Source organism: Perna viridis, chromosome 7, assembly GCF_037379345.1.
Source record: "Perna viridis isolate PV_CMFRI_1.1 ecotype Kerala chromosome 7, ASM3737934v1, whole genome shotgun sequence".
Taxonomy (NCBI): domain Eukaryota; kingdom Metazoa; phylum Mollusca; class Bivalvia; order Mytilida; family Mytilidae; genus Perna; species Perna viridis.
The window spans coordinates 24257567-24278873 of record NC_142451.1 but is presented as its reverse complement, the minus strand read 5'-3'; the positions used below and the strand labels follow the sequence as shown (position 1 = coordinate 24278873).

Genomic DNA, 21307 nt, shown 5'->3' with positions numbered 1-21307 from the left:
AGTGTGTTTGACATATTAAAGACATTTGTCTAAGAAGAAGTTTTTGATCGAGTTTCTTGTTAATTATCATGAATTGCACGAGATTAAAAACATGGCATTCCATTCCAACGAAACTGCTCTTCATACATATTTTCTGCACGCACAGTATTCTAATTAGAACGCAAAATGACTTCAATTTTCCACATTCGTCATACGATTTTAGTAGCAAACTGTGTGTAAATGGAACCATTATAATCAAACATAAGTGTGAACTAAGTGGAGTCTGATAATAGCAAATGAAGTAATGTTGATATCTATCATTTTCCAAACCTTTATCGACTCACGCATTACATTATATGGAATTAGTCAACTGAAATTAAACTCTCGAAGACAAAATGATTGCAACGATATCAAAAACATAACCGCTGAGAAGAAATCAAAGATTGCAACAGTGTGGCAATAAACTTTCATCTTCTCTCGGTGAGCGGATTCTATTGCTGAGATTTAGTAATTTCTTGAGAAATCAAGTAATAGATTGTGGAATGTTTAAGTAAGTTCAAATAACACAAATGTGCACTCAATGGAGTCCTGTTAATTTTTATCAATCTCCCACTTTTATCGACTCATGCATTACATGGTTGCAAATCTGCATATTTTTTTTGTCTAAAACATCGCAGAAGGGCAAAGTTTGCTAGGCTAAAAAGCAGGTTTGCGATATGCTTGATTTCCTCATTGATAACATATTTTCGCATTTGGATGAGTTTTTTTTTCAACATGTTGACATTCCATTGGGAAACAAATGTGCTCCTTTCCTACTGATTTGGTTTTTTTTATTTTCATACCAGACTGAATTTCTTCAGGATTTCGTAAAGAATAAAAATATAAAAGAGGCTTAATCCTATATTTTTTTCATACATATATATTAAAGATATATTAACAATCAACAACCCTTCTTTTGGTATTTGGTTTCTTCAATATATCCATCAGAGCTCGAGATTAAGGAGAACTACAGAAACAACTTGATCTGCATCATTTTTGGACCTACACCTCGAATTTTAAAACAGTGGACATCTCAGCACTTGGGTTTATGATAAAAGAGACGACTTAAATTTTCCTTACCTGTGTATCAAAATACCTTCGTCTCCTTCATATGATTCTTATATTTAACAGTTGATTCGCTACGCTAGAGCAAGTGCTAACTACTCTGACTCTAACTACAACGATATCTACAATATAACCCCGTGAAGAAATCAAGAATTGCAACAATGTGACAATAAACTTTTATCTTTTCTCAATAAGCATACTCTATTGTTGATATTTAGTAACATCTAGACAAATCAAGTAATAAAACATAGAATACGTGAGTAAGTGGAAATAACGTCTTACTATTTAAAAAATATATATTTCAAAGATGTTTTCAATTACAGCATGAATGAATCAAAACAGTACCTTTTGGTCTTTTCATACTGAATAGTAAAGGAACTTGGAAAATCATCCTAGGTAAATACAGCTGTTGTCTTTTGTCGTATTTTTTAAAGTGCTTGTATTCTGTAACGATCTCAAGAGTTTTTTTTCTTTAGATTAAGTCGATTTTCATCTTTTATGAATAGTTTCACTTTTGCTTTTTAATTGAAGAAAAAACAACATATGAAGTAAATTATTGTGGTTCAAAAACTTGGATGATCTTTAACTTACAGGGGCATTTAATTTTGGCCATTTTTACAACTAGCTTTATGGTATGAATTTTGCACGTCATTGAAAAATTCAATTGTTCGTTGGTCGACTTTGGGTGGATGACTGTCTCATTGGCAATCATACCACATATCTACGGGTTCAAACAATTAACGAATGACATAAAACACTGAATTGTAATTGTTTATATTGTTTTGTATTATTAAACCAATGATTAAGCTTAATAAGCATCTAACAAGTGTATTGGAAGTTACAAATCGTCACTTATACGCGACGTATAGAGGATTTGTCACATTAACTTTTTTGTCTCAAAGTTCTTTACTTCGTGGTTCTTTATAGAATATAACGAGAATAGGTATGGTGTTTGTGTCAAATACACAACGACCCCACCGGGATAAAAATGACAGCCAAATTGCCAACAAATACCACAGGTCAGGCTGCAGCTGATCCTAAAACATCAGTATACACAGGTACAGCGAAGTGGTTGTCACTATATACTCAAGTAACATAAAAAAAAACAAATAAAGGTGAAAACGAAAAAAGGCATACAGAGGCCTGAAACTCCTGACTTAGGACAAGCACAAAAATGCAGCGGGGTTAAAGTACTTTGGCGTGACCACAACCCAACCCCTTTAAAATCTGGCCACTGTGGAGAAAGTATTACACAATTGAAGATGTTGTCATGAAAAAATAACGTAGCATAATCAAGGCCTCATACACATTAATCTCTTGTTTCAATATTATAACCAGATGACTTGAATCTTGAGTAAAATGATGAATTAGCTATAAATGCTAATGACATCGATTTTTAGAGACGATTACCGTAAACTTAGAATTGGTATGTTCTAAATGGTTTCAGCAGTTTCAGTCGAGTATTTTACAGGGGATATTTGATTCCTATAAATGACTATTTTTCAGTCGTCTTTTCCTTTACCTAGTGGTAGTTGAGATCTGTACTTTATGAAGTAGAGGAGAAATTAAAGTGACCTTCCAAGTGACAACGAAATCATGGACACACAAGGCTATTACAGGTTAAATTTCATATAGAACGCATCCCATATCGATGTTTTAATCACCATTCTTCAATACAGGATATTGCTAAATACAGGTGGTATTTGACAGGTTTTACTGTATATAAAATCTTGAAATTGATGATTTTAGTCTAAAACGTAACTGTTCAAAGAACGTTTTCGTTCAAAGGAAGACACACATTTTCAAAAGTTTTAAAGTGTCCTTATTAATCATGTTTTCATGTAATTTGTTTGACTTTTTATATTTAACAACATGAACTAGCATGACAAAATAAGATCAATTGCGATGTTGTAAGTCATATATTGAAGGAAGTACTTTTCGTATTAAATGTAACAAATGTTACAAGAGTAACCAAGGTTCTAGAGGTAATCAAGAGAATGTAATCCAGAGACAAAGACCAGACATGATAAACAGACATACACAACAAAGAACATAAAGTAACTAAAATAATACATACAAAGAAACAAAAGCAAATGAACTACTCGGACTCCATTAAAAACTGGGAACATGGACCGGGTGCACCGGTAGGGTAAGCGTCCTCTGGTTTTCTAGAAACATCCGTCTAGTTGCTCATAAAAAAATACAAATAGAAGCATATCTTTAGGTAATTGATCCTCATCTTGTAGCGTTGGCAAAAAAATCTCCGGTAGTTGATCCTCATCTCGGAAAGGTGGCAGACAAATCTTCGGTAGTTGATCCTCATCTCGGAAAGGTGGCAGACAAATCTTCGGTAATTGATCCTCATCTTTTAGCGGTGGCAAACAAATCTTCGGTAGTTCATACTCATCTTGAAGCGTTGGCAGACAAATCTTAGGTAGTTGATCCTCATCTCATCCCGGACAGGTGGCAAATAAATCTTTGATAGGGGATCCTCATCTCAGAGAGGTGTAAGACAAAATTTTTGTATTTATTACACCCAAACGATAAAATTTCATGAAAAATGCAGCCATGACTGATTGATTGAAATATCATTAACCATTGATGAAATGTGCATGTTTTGTAGAGAAATAAAAGCATAATGATAATGACACATTCCTCGACCAGTAAAAAAAATGAAAAAAAGAATACAACAATGACATGTTTGGATTTTGACCGGAAGCTCTTCAATTTTTATTTCTTTGTATATTCGTAAATACACTGAATTATCACTGACATATTAAATATCTAGTTAACCATCGAAAAGCTATTTAAATTTATTCTGAAGCATCTGTGACGTAAATATTTTTACTGGTTATATAGGTAAAAAGTACGGGAAAATTTGCCAGCCATTTTTCCATAGCGCATTTCAATTGAATTTGACCTTCCAATATTTTTATTAAAACACATTGATGGTTATTTCTGGATGTTATAAAGTATTAATACTTGGATTGTGCAATAAAAGTCCTGCGTTTTGTTTTTTTTTCTTCACATCTTAAATATACATTTTGCCTAATCTTAGACAGAGAAGTACTTAAACAGAGGTTATGTTTTTACATCAAATATCAACTTTTTTACAATCTTTTTTACTTTATCTTATGCTTTACCTTTTAGACAGATTTATTTTTTTTCAGAATTTACACTGTTGATCAAATACATTTATTGTTAAAAGTATATTAAGTCGCAAAATATATACTTTGGCAAAGCAACTTAGAGGGATTCATCAAGTAAGCGTACTGTCGGGGGGAAACGATTCGATTCCCATATATCCCAAATTGTCGTTTGTAATATTGACATCATCAGCATTAAACTATTTAGTGCCAGTCTCTGTAAGAATCAGACAGTGAGTGAAATAAGGTATGTAAAGAACAACAAACAAACAAACAAATACCATTTTGAAAGTTTAATGTGACTATTTGAACTATCAGAAACAAGAAAACAAGGACAAAACTTTCCATATCTTTTTGGTAAGCTGAGTTATAATTTCATGAAAGAATAAGATTAATATGTAAGTTTGCGGGTTTTTTTTATTTGAGTAAGCATAGAGCTTACTTTAGTTTTCAAAGTAAACAAATTCATTCCTTCAAAAAATGTCTAGTTTTGATAAAAGATACATTCCAAAGACGCATTCCTACGATCTTGAAGAGTCACGTGACTGAAAGTTAAAATGTGCTATGTATGATTGCCACACAACATTTATCGCAGTGACCTACCATGACCTCCAATTGCGACGGCCGTCGCTTGTGCTCTTCTATTATTTTCTGTGCCACCAAAAGGGAACGATTTTTTTTTTATAAAATTTAATTTTTTTTAGGATCACGATATGATAATGAAGGCGAAAAAATATAGATCATATGTGAATTCTAATTTGATATGATTTAAAATAGTGCTTTTAACCTCTCACAAAAAATAGAATGAATATCCTTATTATATTTATATCCATGCATGTCTAAATTCTATTTGCGTATTTCAGAATTTTTCGCATACTTTATATTGAATCACATTGTTTTGGCATATCTGAACTTCAATTCTTATACTAAGGGATTTCATATTATATTTACAAATTCTGGCTTCTACGTAGGTCTTAATTAACCTTTAAATATTTGCACGAATTTTTATTGTCTGAAAGATTGTCGTAGTACTTTTTCCAATTGATTCATGTGATAAAGAGTTTTGAAAAACCTGAAATGTTACACTAAACCCGTGTATCAGATATATGTTTTCATTACACAAACGTGTCAGCTACTTACTGTATATTGCCACCGTTGTGTTACAGGTGGACCAGCACGCCAGTTACATACTGTATATTTCGATTGAATACCCAACGGATAGATATGACGCGATTAAATAATTGAATTGATGACAAATCCAATACACAAATAGGCTTGTACAAGTAATATAGGTTTTATCAAGAACAAACTTGGTTTTGAATATCTATCGTCATGAAATCATGATGCCCCATGCCACTGAAATGATTTTTTACCCACCAAAACAAAATCATATGTAAGTAATAATATCACGAAGAACGATCCTGTAATTCGTAAAGGCAAAGATTTTTACTGTTGTCTACTATAAAAAAAACAGTAAAGGCAAGTAAAATTATCAAAATATTAGAATAGTTTTCGTAACTTACGTTTGTCTCTGTGCTGTGAATACACTTCTCTGAAAACTGCTTTGTCAACGATTTTTTATACTGAGCACGCCGCGGCAATATGCACGTTTTTAAGTCTTTAAAATAATACAAATGCAAGAACTTGTTATTACAAGTCTATGGTCTTTTCAATATGAAATGGTATTCTAACTAAATAAATTGAGAGGTAATATCACACTCTTGTATAACATAAATTAAAGTAGGTTTTTTTAAATTTACGAGGTTTTCTATGCACCGTCCGTATTGGTCCTACAATGTAAAACTTATATATCGGTCTTTAGATGTCAGTAATTCTGGTTTTTTTTAACGAAACCACAATTATTTTTCCACTATCTTCTTTATAGCCTTTCTGTAATTTGAAAAAATTCAAAGAGCGCAATTCAATTCAGATTTTCAATGTCAAATTTCTCATTTTAACACATCTATTAAAATAATTTCATTATTCCTCTTTTCATTTGAGCACAAAAAGTATGAGAAATTCTGAAAGGGAGAGTTTCTAAAAAAAATTTGAAAAATCCCCTATTATTATAGAAACTATATTCTTATACAACGAAAAGCTGAGGGCAGATAATTGTGGTCTCGTACCTGCTTGTGATGGGGACTCTTGAGACTGAAATATGAAATTTCTCCACTATGGTTCGTTGTATAGTAAAATAAATTTGCACAATTTCTTTTGGTGTAAAAATGAATCGATATAACACGACTTGTAAAAATTCCAAACTTATACTTTAAATGTAAAAAAGCAAGAACAGTAAATAAAGATATAAAAATAAAGCAATTTACATTCTCTAATCAATTTTAAATAACCACGCGCTATATTGACCACATACACCATTCTCCAGTATTCCCTACAATTGAATATGTTATCTCCAGGTGTTAATGTCCTTGTAGGAGTTTTGGTCTAGGGTCTCTGAAAAAAAAACATTTAAATAAGCCCACATACTGTATGTGGTTAGGGAACAGGTTTTTTTCTGACGGAGGGATGAACGGGCGGAAAATGGGAATTTATTTATTTAAATCATAAATCAGCACATACCAACACAAGTTATTGTACCATCTTATGGAAACAAGAATAGTTCAATATTTACATCAATAAATCAATCAATAAAGAATATATAAATATCGGTAATCGCATTTATCGAACATATTGAAGGGGATGTCTCATTTTGGCTTTCGTGTGTGTGTGTGTGTGTGTGTGTGTGTGTGTGTGTGTGTGTGTGTGTGTGTGTGTGTGTGTGTGTGTGTGTGTGTGTTGAAGTATTCCATGGAGTGAAGAGGATGTCTTATGACTGAATTTTATGGTGTGTTTATTTGTTGTTTCGGTTCACTTAGACTTACAATAAAGAGAGGTGGGTAAGGCCTTATAAAACTAGTTTAACACCACCCAACTCTCTCCGCAGACGTGCTCCTGTCTACAGTCAGGAGATGTTGGTCATGAATTTTCTTTTTGTGACTTTTTTAATTTTTAGTTATTAAAAATAATTGTTATAAGTCATCTCTGAAAGTATTTACTTCTTTGTTTTCAGGTTATACGCTATAGTGAATGTGTTGTGTATCGCCACATCTGTTTTTATTTTTATTAAATCGATAATGGGATGCGTGAATATATGGCGTTGAATTATGACTTAATCTATTTTAAACGCATTACCACACTTCACGACAGAAAAAAGATATCCATGTTATTTTACTTTTATCGACCACGTGAACATATTACATAACCTTAGTCATGGTAAACATAACAAACGTAAGTACACTATTATTAATACAAATGTAAAATTATATCATATCTTCCAATACGCCGAAATCAACAGGAAATACTATGCATATCAGACCATTGTATCTCGGATAGATCTGCGTAGTACTTGTGTTGGTCTCAAACCATGTGACACATAGCAATGTTTAAATATATAGGTCATTTGTTGAGAAGCATTTTCGAATTACACGATTAGGTCTTATTGATATATATATTTACAGTTGTACCCCTTTTAACCAAGCCTTTTTTAGAATAGACTACAATTAAGTGTTGGAATCATGCACAATCAAAAAAAAAACAATGAATTATGCTTAAGAAAAAGCTAAAAGTTACAATCGACTAATAGGAGAAAACTAAGTTATCTCCCTTAGATTATAAAATCGCATTTCATATAATTTTTACCTCGAGCTACTGACGCTGAGAAACGAAGTGAATTCACTTCTGCATTTCTGATAACGTTTTTGAATAAGATTTCATGAAAAAAATGTATGTCTTTTCCACAGTTATTCACACACTTCCATATTCTTACATAGAGTAGCACTTAAATATTGATTTGTTATTGTTTAGATATCTGGACTTTTAAGATCAGTTATAGTTGTTCTCTTTGCTGTTATATTATGGTTCGCTGGAATAAACAAGAAAAATGATGCCTTCAATTTCAACCTATATCGTTGGTAAGACTTGTAATGTGTGTGTAAATGCTTTTAGTCCAATTTTAGTGACGTATAACGTTTGTTGTAAAATGTACATACTGTAATAAATACAGCTCATTTTTTTTTTATTTTCATTCAAGCTGAATGCCTATAAAAGACAATATTCTGTCAATGAAGTTAAAGTTAATACATGCTCTATTGAAATTATGTGATATTATAATAATTGATATCACTGTTTCGCATGCTACCACTTGCATATAAAACCAAATAATATACACAACTGCTGTGTCTCTTCCAACCCAGTATGATTGTTTATTAAGAATGATAACATCTAAATTAAAACGCACTTAAAAAAATAGATTTATTCAAAACTGTAAATTCCAAAAATCAAATTGTCATTTATGTACAAACACACGTTAGATTACTCAGCACTGTTTGCAAAAAATAATATTGGCCATGTAATGAATTCTTTGTAGTTTTATCGTGCAAAATTGTTCTTGATGCACAAAATTCTGTAAAAAAAATATGGAAGTAGCTTCTCTTGTATATTCTTGACATTTCAATGTATTAAATGATATACTATAATTAAAAACATATGCAATTATTTTTCTACCAAAATACAAAATAGTCGGATCTGGGTCAGCAGGAGCCGTTATAGCCAGTAGACTATCAGAGGACCCGAGTTTTTCTGTATTGTTAGTTGAAGCTGGGGGATCGGAACTTAATAATGACAACATAATGGTTCCTCTAATGGTGGGGACTCTACAGAAATCAAACGAAGATTGGGGTTATTACAGTCTCCCTCAAAAGTACAGTAACAAAGCCATGAATGGTCAGGTGAGTAAAATTTAAAGACAACCTTCATGAACTAATTTTAAATATAAGCATTGAGAAGTGAATTGATTTTATGATAATCAAAGCTTAGTTATTGAAAACATCGAGTGAATCTATTGCTATATGGATATTTTATTTTACAAAATTCTTCATTTTAAATTTATTTATCAAATTAATTTAACAACATTCAGTCAGAATGTTTTCATCACAGAGATCATACTGGCCACGCGGACGTGTATTAGGAGGATCCAGTTGTTTGAACTATCTTGCATTTTTACGTGGTCGCAAGCATGACTATGATGAATGGGAAGCTGAGGGATGCAAAGGATGGAGCTATAAAGATGTTCTTCCTTACTTTCTGAAGATGGAGGATATACAAATTCCAGATCTTTATAATTCTCGTACGGTATCATTAAACATACGAAGCTAATGCTAGTACCTTACGATCTTTACCCAGTTTAACCATTATTTCTTTTCAAATAAACAGACAAAATGTTATCTAGAGCATTAATGCTATTTTCGTATCTTACATTCGCGTTAATTTTTATGCAGTGCACTTGTTGAAGAAAACATTTTATTTCTTTTTGTGCTACAGCCTATCATTCTCGTGGCGGACTTCTTCCTATCTCCGGAGAAAAAATAACTCCACTTGCAGATGTTTTTAACAGAGCTGCACATGAGCTTGGTCTTAAGACAATTGACGCAAATGGGGAGACAATGCATGGTAAGTATCACGTTTCACGTATATTTGCAAGTAAAGCAGAGACACACCCACATTTCCCGAAACTAACAAACAAACCAAATACCACATATAAAAACGGCACTGATACAATTACCAACCGTTCCTATCATATACTTTGATAAAATTCATGTTATTTATTTAAAAAAAAAGATTTTGGGAAGTTTAAAGGTATTGCCATTGTCAATATATTTTGATGTGCGACATATATGAAAGAACAAGTTTTGTTAAAACACGTGCTACCCTTGGAGTAACAAGTTTTTTTTTAAAACACGTGCTACCCTTGGAGTAACAAGTTTTTTTTAAAACACGTGCTACCCTTGGAGTAACAAGTTTCAATATCTATTAGACACGGACTGTTTAACACTTTTTAAATTGTTCTGGTAGGTGTACTTGTGATTTAAATGTTGCAAAAACAGAAGATGTCGGAATTTTCTCCTCAATCAAGTGAAGCGCATTGATATGTGGTTTTTAATCTATTTACTTGTAACTTTGTCTCCCAAAGATTTGGAATCTTATATGCAAACTACGCTCAGACTAAATCAACTGCAGGTTTTACCTTCAGCCAACTGAACATCAAGAATGGAGAAAGATTCAGTACAGCAAGAGCCTATCTTAGACCGTTTTTACACCGACCAAACCTCCATATAAGTACACATACTCTTGCTACGAAGGTAAAGTTGAGTCAATATACTATTTATTTTGGCGTCTTAACAATGTTATCTTGTAAAAATTAAGACTGATTGATCGAATAAAAACACAATTATAAAAGTGCTTTGACCTCTTTTCTTTTCAAAGGATAAACGACTTTATGGTTACATTGTGATATAAAAAACCATTAAAATCGTTCTGGATCTACAAAAGTGTATCTACAGAGATTTGCATTCCATTGTATCAGATGAGTCGTAAGAATGACGAAAAAAAATCTTTTTTATGTACTACTTTCATTTATTTCAGTAAAATATCTCCTCTTTGTATACAATCAGTAAATTGATACTCGGATGTAATAAATTAATAATTTAATGAGTTAATGCCTTCAGTAAATGTGTCTAGATTAGATATAAATACATTACCACAAAATATTTTGGGACAAATCGGAATATACGATGTTTGTTTATTTGTGAATAGTTAGAAATAACTAACAGAACAGTGAAGGGATCACATATTGTGAAAGATAACAGGAAGTCGTTAGTAAAGTCCAAAAGAGAAGTGATAGTCTCAGCTGGTGTCATCAACAGTCCACAGTTACTCATGTTATCAGGAATTGGTCCTAAAGATCAGCTGCAAAAACATAAGGTATGTAGCTTTCTAATGTTAGGTTCTAGAGTCGTCGATCAGGAAACTGTAATTGTACATTATTTTGATAAAACAAGGCTGAAATCGTCCAATCAAGTAACAGTGAAATGACAAGACAAGACAGGAAGCAAATTAGCTGAAGTGCACTGAATTGCTTCATTGCACAAATTGAACGGTCTAGAACCAACCTTATATCATCGGTCATTAACATATTGTAGCTCGGGTTTTATCGAAAAATACTGCATTCAACTAAAATATTTGCGTTAGAGTCCTTGTGATATTGGCTAAGGGATTAGAATGGTTACGAAAAAAATGTAGATAGCAGTTTTTATGGGGACATCGTTTTTGTAAACAAAATTAATGAATATCAACATTGTAGATACCAATAATAGCTGATTTACCAGTGGGAGAAAATTTACAGGATCATATGTTCCTGTTTATGAAGTACAGAATAAATCAATCGTATTCTGTTTCATCAAAAGATGCCAATTCACTTCCTAAAAGATTGTTTTATGAAATAACTGGAAAAGGTGAGAAATGTCTAATTCATTTTGTATAAAATTATAATCATAACATCCCGTAACTGACACTCAGTTGACTATCACACTATGCGCAAAACTTTTGTATAGTTGCACCAGTGAGATTTAACATGTTGGATTATTCCAAGCGTAAAAATTAGTGGTTTAGATCTTAGTCTCTTTTTATTTTGTTTTATGTAGACGTTGTATAGCAACACTAAATAATGAAACGAACATTTAATAATCACAAGTGAATGCATTACTGTAATATGCAAATATTAAATTGACTTCTTAGTAGTGGTTAAATGTAAACAGAAAAAATAAATAATAAATGTGTAAATCATAAGTAGCAGCGGTTTTTGCGAAAGTTCCCCGTGTGATAAATTTGATATTTCACATGAGAAATACTTTATGTAAGTTCACTGTCGAACTTTCTGTCGTCAATTTATTATCCTATCATTTTTTTCTACGCTGTCATTCTTACTGTGGTACAGATGGCCATTTCTTTGGTCAGAAAGCAAACAGAGAAAAAGAAGCACCAAACTACCCAGATTTTCAGCTTCAAATGTTAACACATGGACAAGATGAGGACTTTATAGTCAATGGACTAAAGATGAATATCAAAAATGAGGTAACTATGAACAAATCAATGCTAAGTCAAATGGATTCCTACACGATGATAATTGTTTACTTAAACCGTTATGAAATGTGTGTCATAAAGGGTAAATTTCATACATGAAAGGCAAACTATAGAAGAAGTTAGAAAGTATAAATAAAAGAAGGTAAGTCAATGTATAACAAGTACATATTAAGGCGAACCTGGAATGTTGGAAACATCCAAAGTATTCCTGACTGGATACAGGCCTACCGATGGAAATTATGGGTTAATCCATGGTGTTATAGCGCACTTATGACCGCTCCTATTATGATTAATTGTTTCCCGTATTTTGCAATTCAAAGGGTGGTGCGAAATAGACACGGAGCAAAGTTATTTATACCGTTTCATGAAAGTGAAACTGAAACCGAAGTTGGAAAATAAGTCGTCAAAACAGCACAGAAAATGTATTAATAATTGCCATGGCATGAAACTTTGCTTTAAGAAGAATGCTTGGGTTTCATTAAACATACACACAGAATACCTGAACATAAGTAAAGCATCACCTAAATTTTCATGTTAGTTTCTTTTCTCATTGTTTCGTCCTTAAAATACGAAAAATTAACAAAACATTCTACGCATTATGATCTTCGCTGGAGTTTAAAAGTCCAATTAAGTTGGAATTAAAAGTACAGGAAAAACTCCGTCTACCCATCGGTGACAAATCCGAATAGTGGACATAAGGTTTCAGAAAGTTTTCATGAAACTATACATGATTTTAACATTCAAAAGCATTAATCAGAAAAAGGTTTTGTTATTCCATTTAATCTTAACAAATCCGGTCTGACAAGATGCGTATTTAAAAACTTTTTTTTCAGTCAACTGGGGTTAAAATTTAAAGCACTTGATTTTTTAATGCTTGGCTTTTGGTAGATGTATATTTCTCCTGTTAATCTTTTGAGTATTTGAGGATTCACGGACATATATTGTGTTTACATTTTTAGTGATGGTGTCTCTGGGCAAAAGCTACAAAAATCAAAATCAAAAGCTCATAAGTAGTGTCTTTTTTTTTAAATGAGACATTTTAAGTAGCTGTCTTTGTAAGAATCATGCAAAATCTGAAAAATGTGATACACCCCAAAAAAGCTACATATTTTTATTTTTGTAATTAAGTTGTTTATGGGTCTATAATATGAAGTGTGTAATTATTCATTCAAATCTGCCAGCTCTTGGGAGATAATCGACATTGAAAATACAGTAGATCTATTGTATTTGAGTGCCATTTACAGAGTTATCTCCCTTAATTTTGAAATCTACAGTGCATTCTATATAATTTTTATCTCCTAAGAGCACGGGTTATATGAAAAACCACATGTTTATTTCTGTTTACTATGACATTTCAAACAAAATATCAAAAATTAAAATATGTAAGCTTTTTACCCATGAATCACATTTTGCATGTTCCTTAGCTGGAGTGCTAATTAATACTTGAACATGGAATTTATACTTTCGATTAAAAAAAGCTTAAGACGAGAGCCAGTGAAGATGAATTTAGTTTTATCGTTATACTATCCCATGGTAAGAGTCGAGGAACCGTCCGTCTACAGAGTCCAGATCCATTTGATTATCCGTTAATTGATCCTAACTACCTCCAGCATCCAGACGATATCAAAACATTTATTTCAGGTAGATAGTAAAGACTTGACTTTAATATGTAAGCCTTGTCCAAGGTATAAGAAGCCATTAGGCTTAATAATGAATATTGTTGCATTCGTAATTTCTGAACTCTTCGGCAACATTTTCAATTGCTTCTTCGAGCAGATTTTAAATTTCAAACCATTTGATACTCATGACACCGTGATAGTTATGCCAAAATAAAAATTTCCTGTTTTGACAACAAAACTATGGGACCACATTTTCTCGTTCACACATTTTCAAAATTTGAGAATTGAAGATGTCACCACTAGTTTTAAGACCAGCAATATTCAAGTTTTTTTGCGCCTTGGTATGAAACAACCAGTATAAATACATTTTGCTTATAGATTGTTGTAGAGCGTAATTTTCATTTTGATCTCGGTTTATTTTTATATTACCATCTTATCTAATACTTCACGAATAAGGGCGACTGACAGCAAATGGCACTTTTAATTGGTTAGTATATAATTTCATCCTTGTTTTGTTAAAACTGCTAATAATGATAATATGGTAAATAAAAGTTTTACTAAATACGATATTCTCATTACGGTTGAAAGTGATTTAAACAAACATATTTTCTTGTTTCCGTTTTTACAAAGCTATTAGAATGGCTCAAAAGATTGCGAATTCAAAACCCCTTCGAGAAATAGGAGCTACTTTGAACAGAATGGATTTTGATGGTATTTGTGATGTTGAATCCTTCGATAGTGACGCGTATTGGGAATGTATCCTGAGGTATTATGCATCAACGCTTCATCATCCTGTCTCAACATGTAGAATGGGCGCGGTAGTTGACAAAACAGCTGTAGTCGATACTCAACTCAGGTATAGTAACACTCTACATGGTGGGGAAGTAATGCTCTAGTTTGTAAGAAAAGGTTTGTTGAATCAGCAGGGGTAGTCGACCTTATAGCAAACTGTTCTTCTAAAGTAGGACTGGGTAGACATATTTACGTTTTCAGAAAGAACAGATTCTCATATCAGATTTAGAAATTATGTTGTAGCACTGCAGTACATTGCTTTCGACAGCATTCTGATTTTCGATGATGAAACAGATTCATTTCATGTACTGAATTTTTTTTTTCACGAGATAACAGATCATCATTGTAGTGACGGAATAACGAGCCAACTAATAAACATAGACAGTTGGTCCTGAATTATTCTCTGTTATTTCTTAAATACAGGGACGTTCGAAATTATGTGTTTGCAACTCCTACAGTGCCAATCGAAATTAAGATGCTACGTCTCTGAGACATACAGGATTGCAGTGCCCGCACTTTTTAACATTAAAGAAGCCTTGAATAAATCTCTCAAGTTCTCTTCAGGGAATTTCACATTTAAAAACATGCAACGAATGATGTGGTGAATGAATATGGTTAAACATGCTAAATAGTATCGTTTTTGAATATGCATTTTTGTTTGAATTCTCAGGGTAAAAGGAATACAAGGTTTAAGAGTAGCTGATGCATCCATCATGAGAAATTTACCAACTAGTAATATAAATGCTTCCTGTATAATGATAGGAGAAAAGGCTTCTGATCTGATCAAAGGAATGGATACAGTAGATACATTTAAAAAGAAAATATCCGTACTAAACCTCTAAAAATATTTTTCTGCAAAATGTTTTCTAGAAGGGAAGTCCTGTAAATGTAGCTAGTATTTTAAGAATTATAATCCATATTTTTCCGACTTAAGTTTGTTTTATTATTATTATTATTATTATTATTATTATTATTATTATTATCATTATTTCCATTTGTTATTGTCCAACTTTTAACTTGATTTATGTGCATATTTTGCAAGCAAGTAATACCTGTACACAGTTAATCACTAGTTCTAAGAACAGGACTTTTTGTGTAATTAAGATTAATTATACCCACGTAATAACCAAAATGAATGATAGTTTATGTGGATACAAAGGTGTACATTGCAATGGATTGATATATATATCATATACTGTGGTTGTTTTGTATGGCTTTGAATTCTTGTATTGTAACGGAATATATTATGAAATATTTGATTTCTTCACACGAGAACGTTTCCTTGAAAAGGGATTTATTCAACGGGTCATAGTTTTCCTTTCCTCGTTTGTCTACCCCGGACTTGACTTTTTATGAGCAACTCGGCGGGTGTTTCCAGAAAAGCAGAGGACGCTTACCCTACCGGTGCACCTGATCCATGCTCACAGTTTTATGTGGAGTTTAGTTGCTCCTTTGCTTTTGTTACTTTGTATGTATGATTTTATTTACTTTGTGTTCTATGTTGTGTATGTCTGTTTTCCACGTCTCGTCTTTGTCCCCGAATTACATTCGTTTGATTACCTCTATAACATTGGTTCCCTTGATTACTCTTACATTCATCTGAACATGCATTTCATTTCGAGCTAAAAAAGTGGATAACCGAATTTAATATAGATTTTACAAAATATATATCCAATTTGATAATGATTTCTCAGAAGAGCATGATTCTTAATTCGTAATGCTTCTATAAATTCAAATCATGTTCTATTCATTCAATGATGACAGCAGTTATTCATTTGTTTAAAATCGTCATGGGCAGGTAGGGTCAGTTCTGTGAAACAAAATACTTACAATGTGTTATTAAAAACTGTTGTTATTCAAGACATAAAAGAGAATTCTAGATACACTCGCTTGCAGTAAAAATTCAGGCGACGTTGCTTTTTTTACATTCCCTTATTGTATTTTAACGTCCATTATTGTTATAACATTAAAAGATTAAGATAACTTTAATAAGTGAAAATGCTTATTTGTAAAGTTTCACATTTCAGGATTATTTTGTTAGGGGGTGATCATTTTGTCAGCATCAACAAATCTCCTCCTTCATTCATACAAACATTTACATGTATTTCAGACATTTTATTTGTATTTTTATGATGCCACTGTTTTATTTTCAATTATAACACTCAAAAGAAAATCAGTCAAAATGCATAAATCATAACCTCCGAATATATAAGTTTAGGCATATGATTCAGTAAATATGTGTACGGTCTAAAATATCTGTAAATTCTATATCGTGAACACACATTGTGAAATGTTAATGAAAAATGTAAAGAATAAGTTTTTTATTTAGACATTAAAAATGTGGTTAAAATTAACTTGTTAATTTTTAATAACTGGGCGAGATATAGAAACCTAGCATTCAATTGCGGCAAAGCTTTATTTTCACGCATGTTGAAAATGTATATTTTCTGAACGCACAATATTTTCGATGGTTGAGGTTTAATAGGTATATATTGTTGACTAAATTTGATGTATAATCTTCACTAATTAAGTGTAAGTGTTTGTAAGAATCAGGCAAAATCGGAAGAATCAGAAACATAGTTATAGTAAGTAATATGTCCACGTTCTCTACTTGTTTTGACTCGTTTGCTTCTGTAACCATTTTAGCACAATTGTATTTGGGATCATTTAGTTCTCTTTCTGTACATAATAACTGGCAATTTTTTGTAAACCTTGTCTTTCTGACAGAAAACGAGCAAAATGATATTAAAAGCATACCTAAGGCTTGATGGCTTGGTTTTGTTACCATGAGGGCGGTCGGATATGGAGAAGTGACAGAAAAAATTGCAACCGGAAAGGCAGTCAGTGAAGTATGCACAATCAGTGGTGTATGCGCATTCAGTGGAGCAATGTTGATATCTATCATTTCTTTGTCGATTCATTGATAACATCACATGGAATTGCATACTGGAAATCAAACCCTCTAAGACCTAAAAAAATTACAACAACATCAACAACGTAACGCCGAAAGAAATAAAGGATTGCAACAGTGTGGCAAGCAACTCCAATCTTCTTTCACTGGGCAGACTTTTTTCCTGAGATTTGGCATTTTCTTGAGAAATAAAAAAAAAAAGTTAAATATGACAATTAATTGAGATATTGGCTTACTATTTCAAACAAGAAAATGTTTTAAATTAAAGTATGTTTGAATCAAAGCAATCTACCTTTGTCTTTTCATAATGAGTAGCATATAAACTTAGTAAGTGCACACCTTTAACGATTACTATGAAAAACAGAATTGTATTTGTTCTGTGTTATAAAAGCGATGGTTGAGGTTTAATAGGTATATATTGTTGACTAAATTTGATGTATAATCTTCACTAATTAAGTGTAAGTGTTTGTAAGAATCAGGCAAAATCGGAAAAATCAGAAACATGCATGTCAAAACCCCACCGATCTGACAATAAAGTATCACTTCAGGACACGTTCTCTATTTGAAAAGACCATTATTTAATCTCTGCATGACTGGCTTTACTCAGAAATTTTTCAATAAAATGTTAGAAAAATGAGGTTTTTGACAGAGTTATCTGCCATTGAAATGTTAATTTTTTCAGCGCATTTCAATGAAATTTTAACTCAATGGGCCAGCATGATATTGAAAATCTTGTCTGTTTTCATTGATTCTGATGGTGAAAGTAGGCAAATTACACTATCAAAATGGTTAGTTTTTCATACTATGTTTCACCCACTGCCTAATTCTTATAGGGACTGACACTAAATATGCGACAAAATACATAGGATTTGTCGCAATTAACTCTCTTTGTCTCCATAGTTAATTAATTCGAGGCTCTATCTTGAAGTAGGATGAACCATAAAAAATTATACTAGTTAAATGTACGCCAAAAAACTTTGACTTGGGGTGTCAAAATTAAAACCATATGGACTTAGATCTTGAGTAAAATGCTAAAACAGCTATGATTAAATGCTAAAACAGCTATGATTAAATGCTAAAACAGCTATGATAAAATGCTAAAACAGCTATGATTAAATGCTAAAACAGCTATGATTAAATGCTAATTTTAAGAGAAGCAGAGAGACACTTACCATAACCTTAATGTTTGAATGTTCTACAGGATATCGGTCATAAATGACTATCATTCACACGTCTTTCCCTTTACTAAGTGGTAGTTGAGATTTGTACACTATAAAGTAAAGGAAACGTTGAAAAATACAGTCAATCCTATCTAAAGTGACCTTCCAAGTGACAACGAAATCATGGACACAAAAGGCGTGTAGTCTTTATGTACAAGTTAAATTTCATATAGAATGCACTACATATCGATGTTTTAATCACAGTCTTTCTATGCAGGTTATTGCTGAATACAGATGGTGCATGGCAGGTTTTACTCTATATAAAATCTTTTAATTGATGATTTTAGACTGAAATGTTACTGTTTAAAAAACCTTATCGTTAGAAGTAAGTGATGAGACATATTTTGAAAAGTTACTGAATTAATCAAATTTTCATGTATTTTGTTTGACTCTTTATATTCAATAGCATGAACTGTCGTGACAAAATTTGATCAATTAGTATTACCTTAAAGAAAGTGTAAGTAACATATCGAAATAAGTAATTTTTGTATTAAAACAAACATATGTAACGAGTATTGCAAAATAGAAGCATTTACTTCCATGACTTAAGGAGGTAGACTTAGGGTAAGGAACACAACTCTTAAAAATCATTGGAACGTTTGTATTCAGCATTTTAGATCAATCTTATGTAAGCATCTAATTAACTTGGATTCATTTTATTCTGCCTCAAACGAAAGCTTGAGAGGTTTTGGTGCAATTGAATATGATACAAACGTATCACTGATTTCATGAGTTATGTCCCTTATCCTAGGTCGACCTCCTTATCTACGTACTAATTTTTTTTCTTAACATTAAAATAAATACAAAAAACTGCTCATATAAGTATTGCAAATTCCGATTTAGTTTACATGTTTTTCATGAAGTAATCTCTCATCACCAGCATTATAACTGCAAACTTTAGGACGATCTACATCAAAAGGTCGATTGTATACAAGTAAAAACTATCAAAAAAGAAGCCAAATGTAGCGTCGATAAGTTATAGCTAGTGTAATTCAAAGGATGAAACCTAAATGGTTTAGTGTTTCTTGAATTTTACAATAGTGCAAAAAAACGAATGTTTAAATGAATAAGTACTAGTGTTTTTGTTCGATTGTAAGATTTCTCTTGTGCTGCTTTGATTTTAAGATGGGATAATACTTCAATGCTTTGTTCATATAACAAAGACCCTTTTTTTAAATATACAATTTAACGATGAAAAATACGGGTGTTAAGTTATGGATGATTACGGTCTAAGTACAAAATATGTACAATAGTTAAAACTTTAGTAGCCAAACGTTTGTCATAACTGTAGACTATTTTTTTACTTGAACTTAGTTTCTAAATGAGTCAAACTATCAGTAAATGAGCGAAAACCGCTGCACGTGAGCAATTACTATGAACGACTTGGCCTTGAAAACGGAGTTACAATCTGGCTTGACAGTCATCTCCGATTTGTTTACAATTTGAATTGAAACTACGATAACATTATGTTATTGAAACTGGAAAGGCACCTCTTTCAACTTGAAAAACAAATTCATCAATATGTAGGTACATTTTAAAGTATGCCCGTTTACATATTTCGGACAGATGTATTCTATTTTGTCATAATGTTTTTGTCTTTTTTTCGGAAATCAAACGAACATTTTCCAGGGTGAAGACCAGACAGGAAAAACAAACACGCACACAACAAAGAACATGAAATGACCAAAGTAGCACGTACAAAGAAACAACAGCAAATACGCAATCCGAAGTCTACAAAAAAAAAACATCTTGGCCACATCCCTTCAGCACCTGTGTATGAAGCTTTCATATCACAATTCATACGTTGTGCCAGAGCTTGCTTTTTTGTACCACGCTAGACTTATTACAATTAGTCTTCTGGAACAGGGTATTGTTGTAACAAGATTGAAGTTATCACCAGTTTTATGTTTTATGTAGAATTGGGGGGGGAAGGTAGCAGATGCATGTTATACATTTCATTCGCATCTCAAAACATGCAAAAGGTTTTTTTAATATCTGTAACTGTATGTGTTCTCAAGAGGTTACTATTTCTATAAAATTACCTAAAATGTCATCTATTACACCCTAATGATTAAGTTTCATAAAAATAAATGCAGTCATGACTAATAGATGGAAATGCAATAAACCATTAGGAATATGTACATACTATATAAAAAAAACATTGTAATCGACATTCCCTTACCAATAACAACAGGCACGCTGAGATACATTAAGTTGTATTTTGACTATATATTTTAACTGTATTTACATACTTCTCGACAGAAAAACGTGATTATGATTATTCACTACTTAATTTTACCTTTATCAATTACCTGTACATATGTCATAACCTCAGACATGATAAACACAACAAACGTAAGTGCATTATTATTTCTACAAAATTCTACAAAATTTAATGTAAAATTAGACCATAATTTTCAATACGCCGAAGTCAACATGTAAAATGTATTGTCATCTACTAGGTGTATCAGATTGATGTTGAACCTTGCATATGTCTGTGTAGTTCTCTGTTGGTCTCCAACCGTGTGATACATATCGAAGCTGTGGTAATATGGGTCATTT

The 21307-nt window shown here is 32.1% G+C and overlaps 1 protein-coding gene, 1 long non-coding RNA gene and 1 pseudogene across 4 annotated transcripts in view; 2 read left to right on the top strand and 1 right to left on the bottom strand.

The window, feature by feature from the left end:
• Positions 1 to 6549: 6549 nt before the first annotated feature.
• On the bottom strand, positions 6550 to 18797 carry LOC148611919 (uncharacterized). Of its 2 annotated transcripts, none has more exons than XR_015924287.1 (3): positions 18698 to 18797; positions 17372 to 17583; positions 6550 to 6680 (listed from the first exon to the last, which is right to left on the bottom strand). It is a non-coding gene; the product is annotated as an uncharacterized LOC148611919 (long non-coding RNA). The 2 variants fall into 2 exon arrangements; XR_015924288.1 differs by lacking the exon at positions 6550 to 6680 and adding an exon at positions 6989 to 8148.
• Positions 8719 to 15812, top strand: LOC148611920 (glucose dehydrogenase [FAD, quinone]-like). The gene is made up of 10 exons (XM_088592927.1): positions 8719 to 9013; positions 9222 to 9411; positions 9606 to 9734; positions 10302 to 10423; positions 10878 to 11045; positions 11425 to 11575; positions 12058 to 12194; positions 13682 to 13844; positions 14453 to 14678; positions 15285 to 15812. The coding sequence occupies exons 1-10, from the start codon at positions 8915 to 8917 to the stop codon at positions 15454 to 15456; spliced, it is 1557 nt and encodes a 518-aa protein (XP_088449053.1). The 5' UTR covers positions 8719 to 8914; the 3' UTR covers positions 15457 to 15812.
• The window catches only part of LOC148611918 (glucose dehydrogenase [FAD, quinone]-like), a 22700-nt pseudogene continuing 18972 nt past the window's right edge, over positions 17580 to 21307 (top strand). Inside the window, exon 1 of the transcript XR_015924286.1 lies at positions 17580 to 21100. The product of XR_015924286.1 is annotated as a glucose dehydrogenase [FAD, quinone]-like (transcript). The remainder of the gene's footprint in view (positions 21101 to 21307) is intronic.

What these genes read in the sequence shown, in the direction of transcription:
- LOC148611920 (XM_088592927.1), top strand. Translation starts at nt 8,915, where the DNA reads ATGGTTCCTCTAATGGTGGGGACTCTACAGAAATCAAACGAAGATTGG. An exon ending in ACAAAGCCATGAATGGTCAG is followed by an intron (nt 9,014 to 9,221) that starts GTGAGTAAAATT and finishes TTTTCATCACAG; the next exon opens with AGATCATACTGGCCACGCGG. An exon ending in TTATGAAATAACTGGAAAAG is followed by an intron (nt 11,576 to 12,057) that starts GTGAGAAATGTC and finishes ACTGTGGTACAG; the next exon opens with ATGGCCATTTCTTTGGTCAG.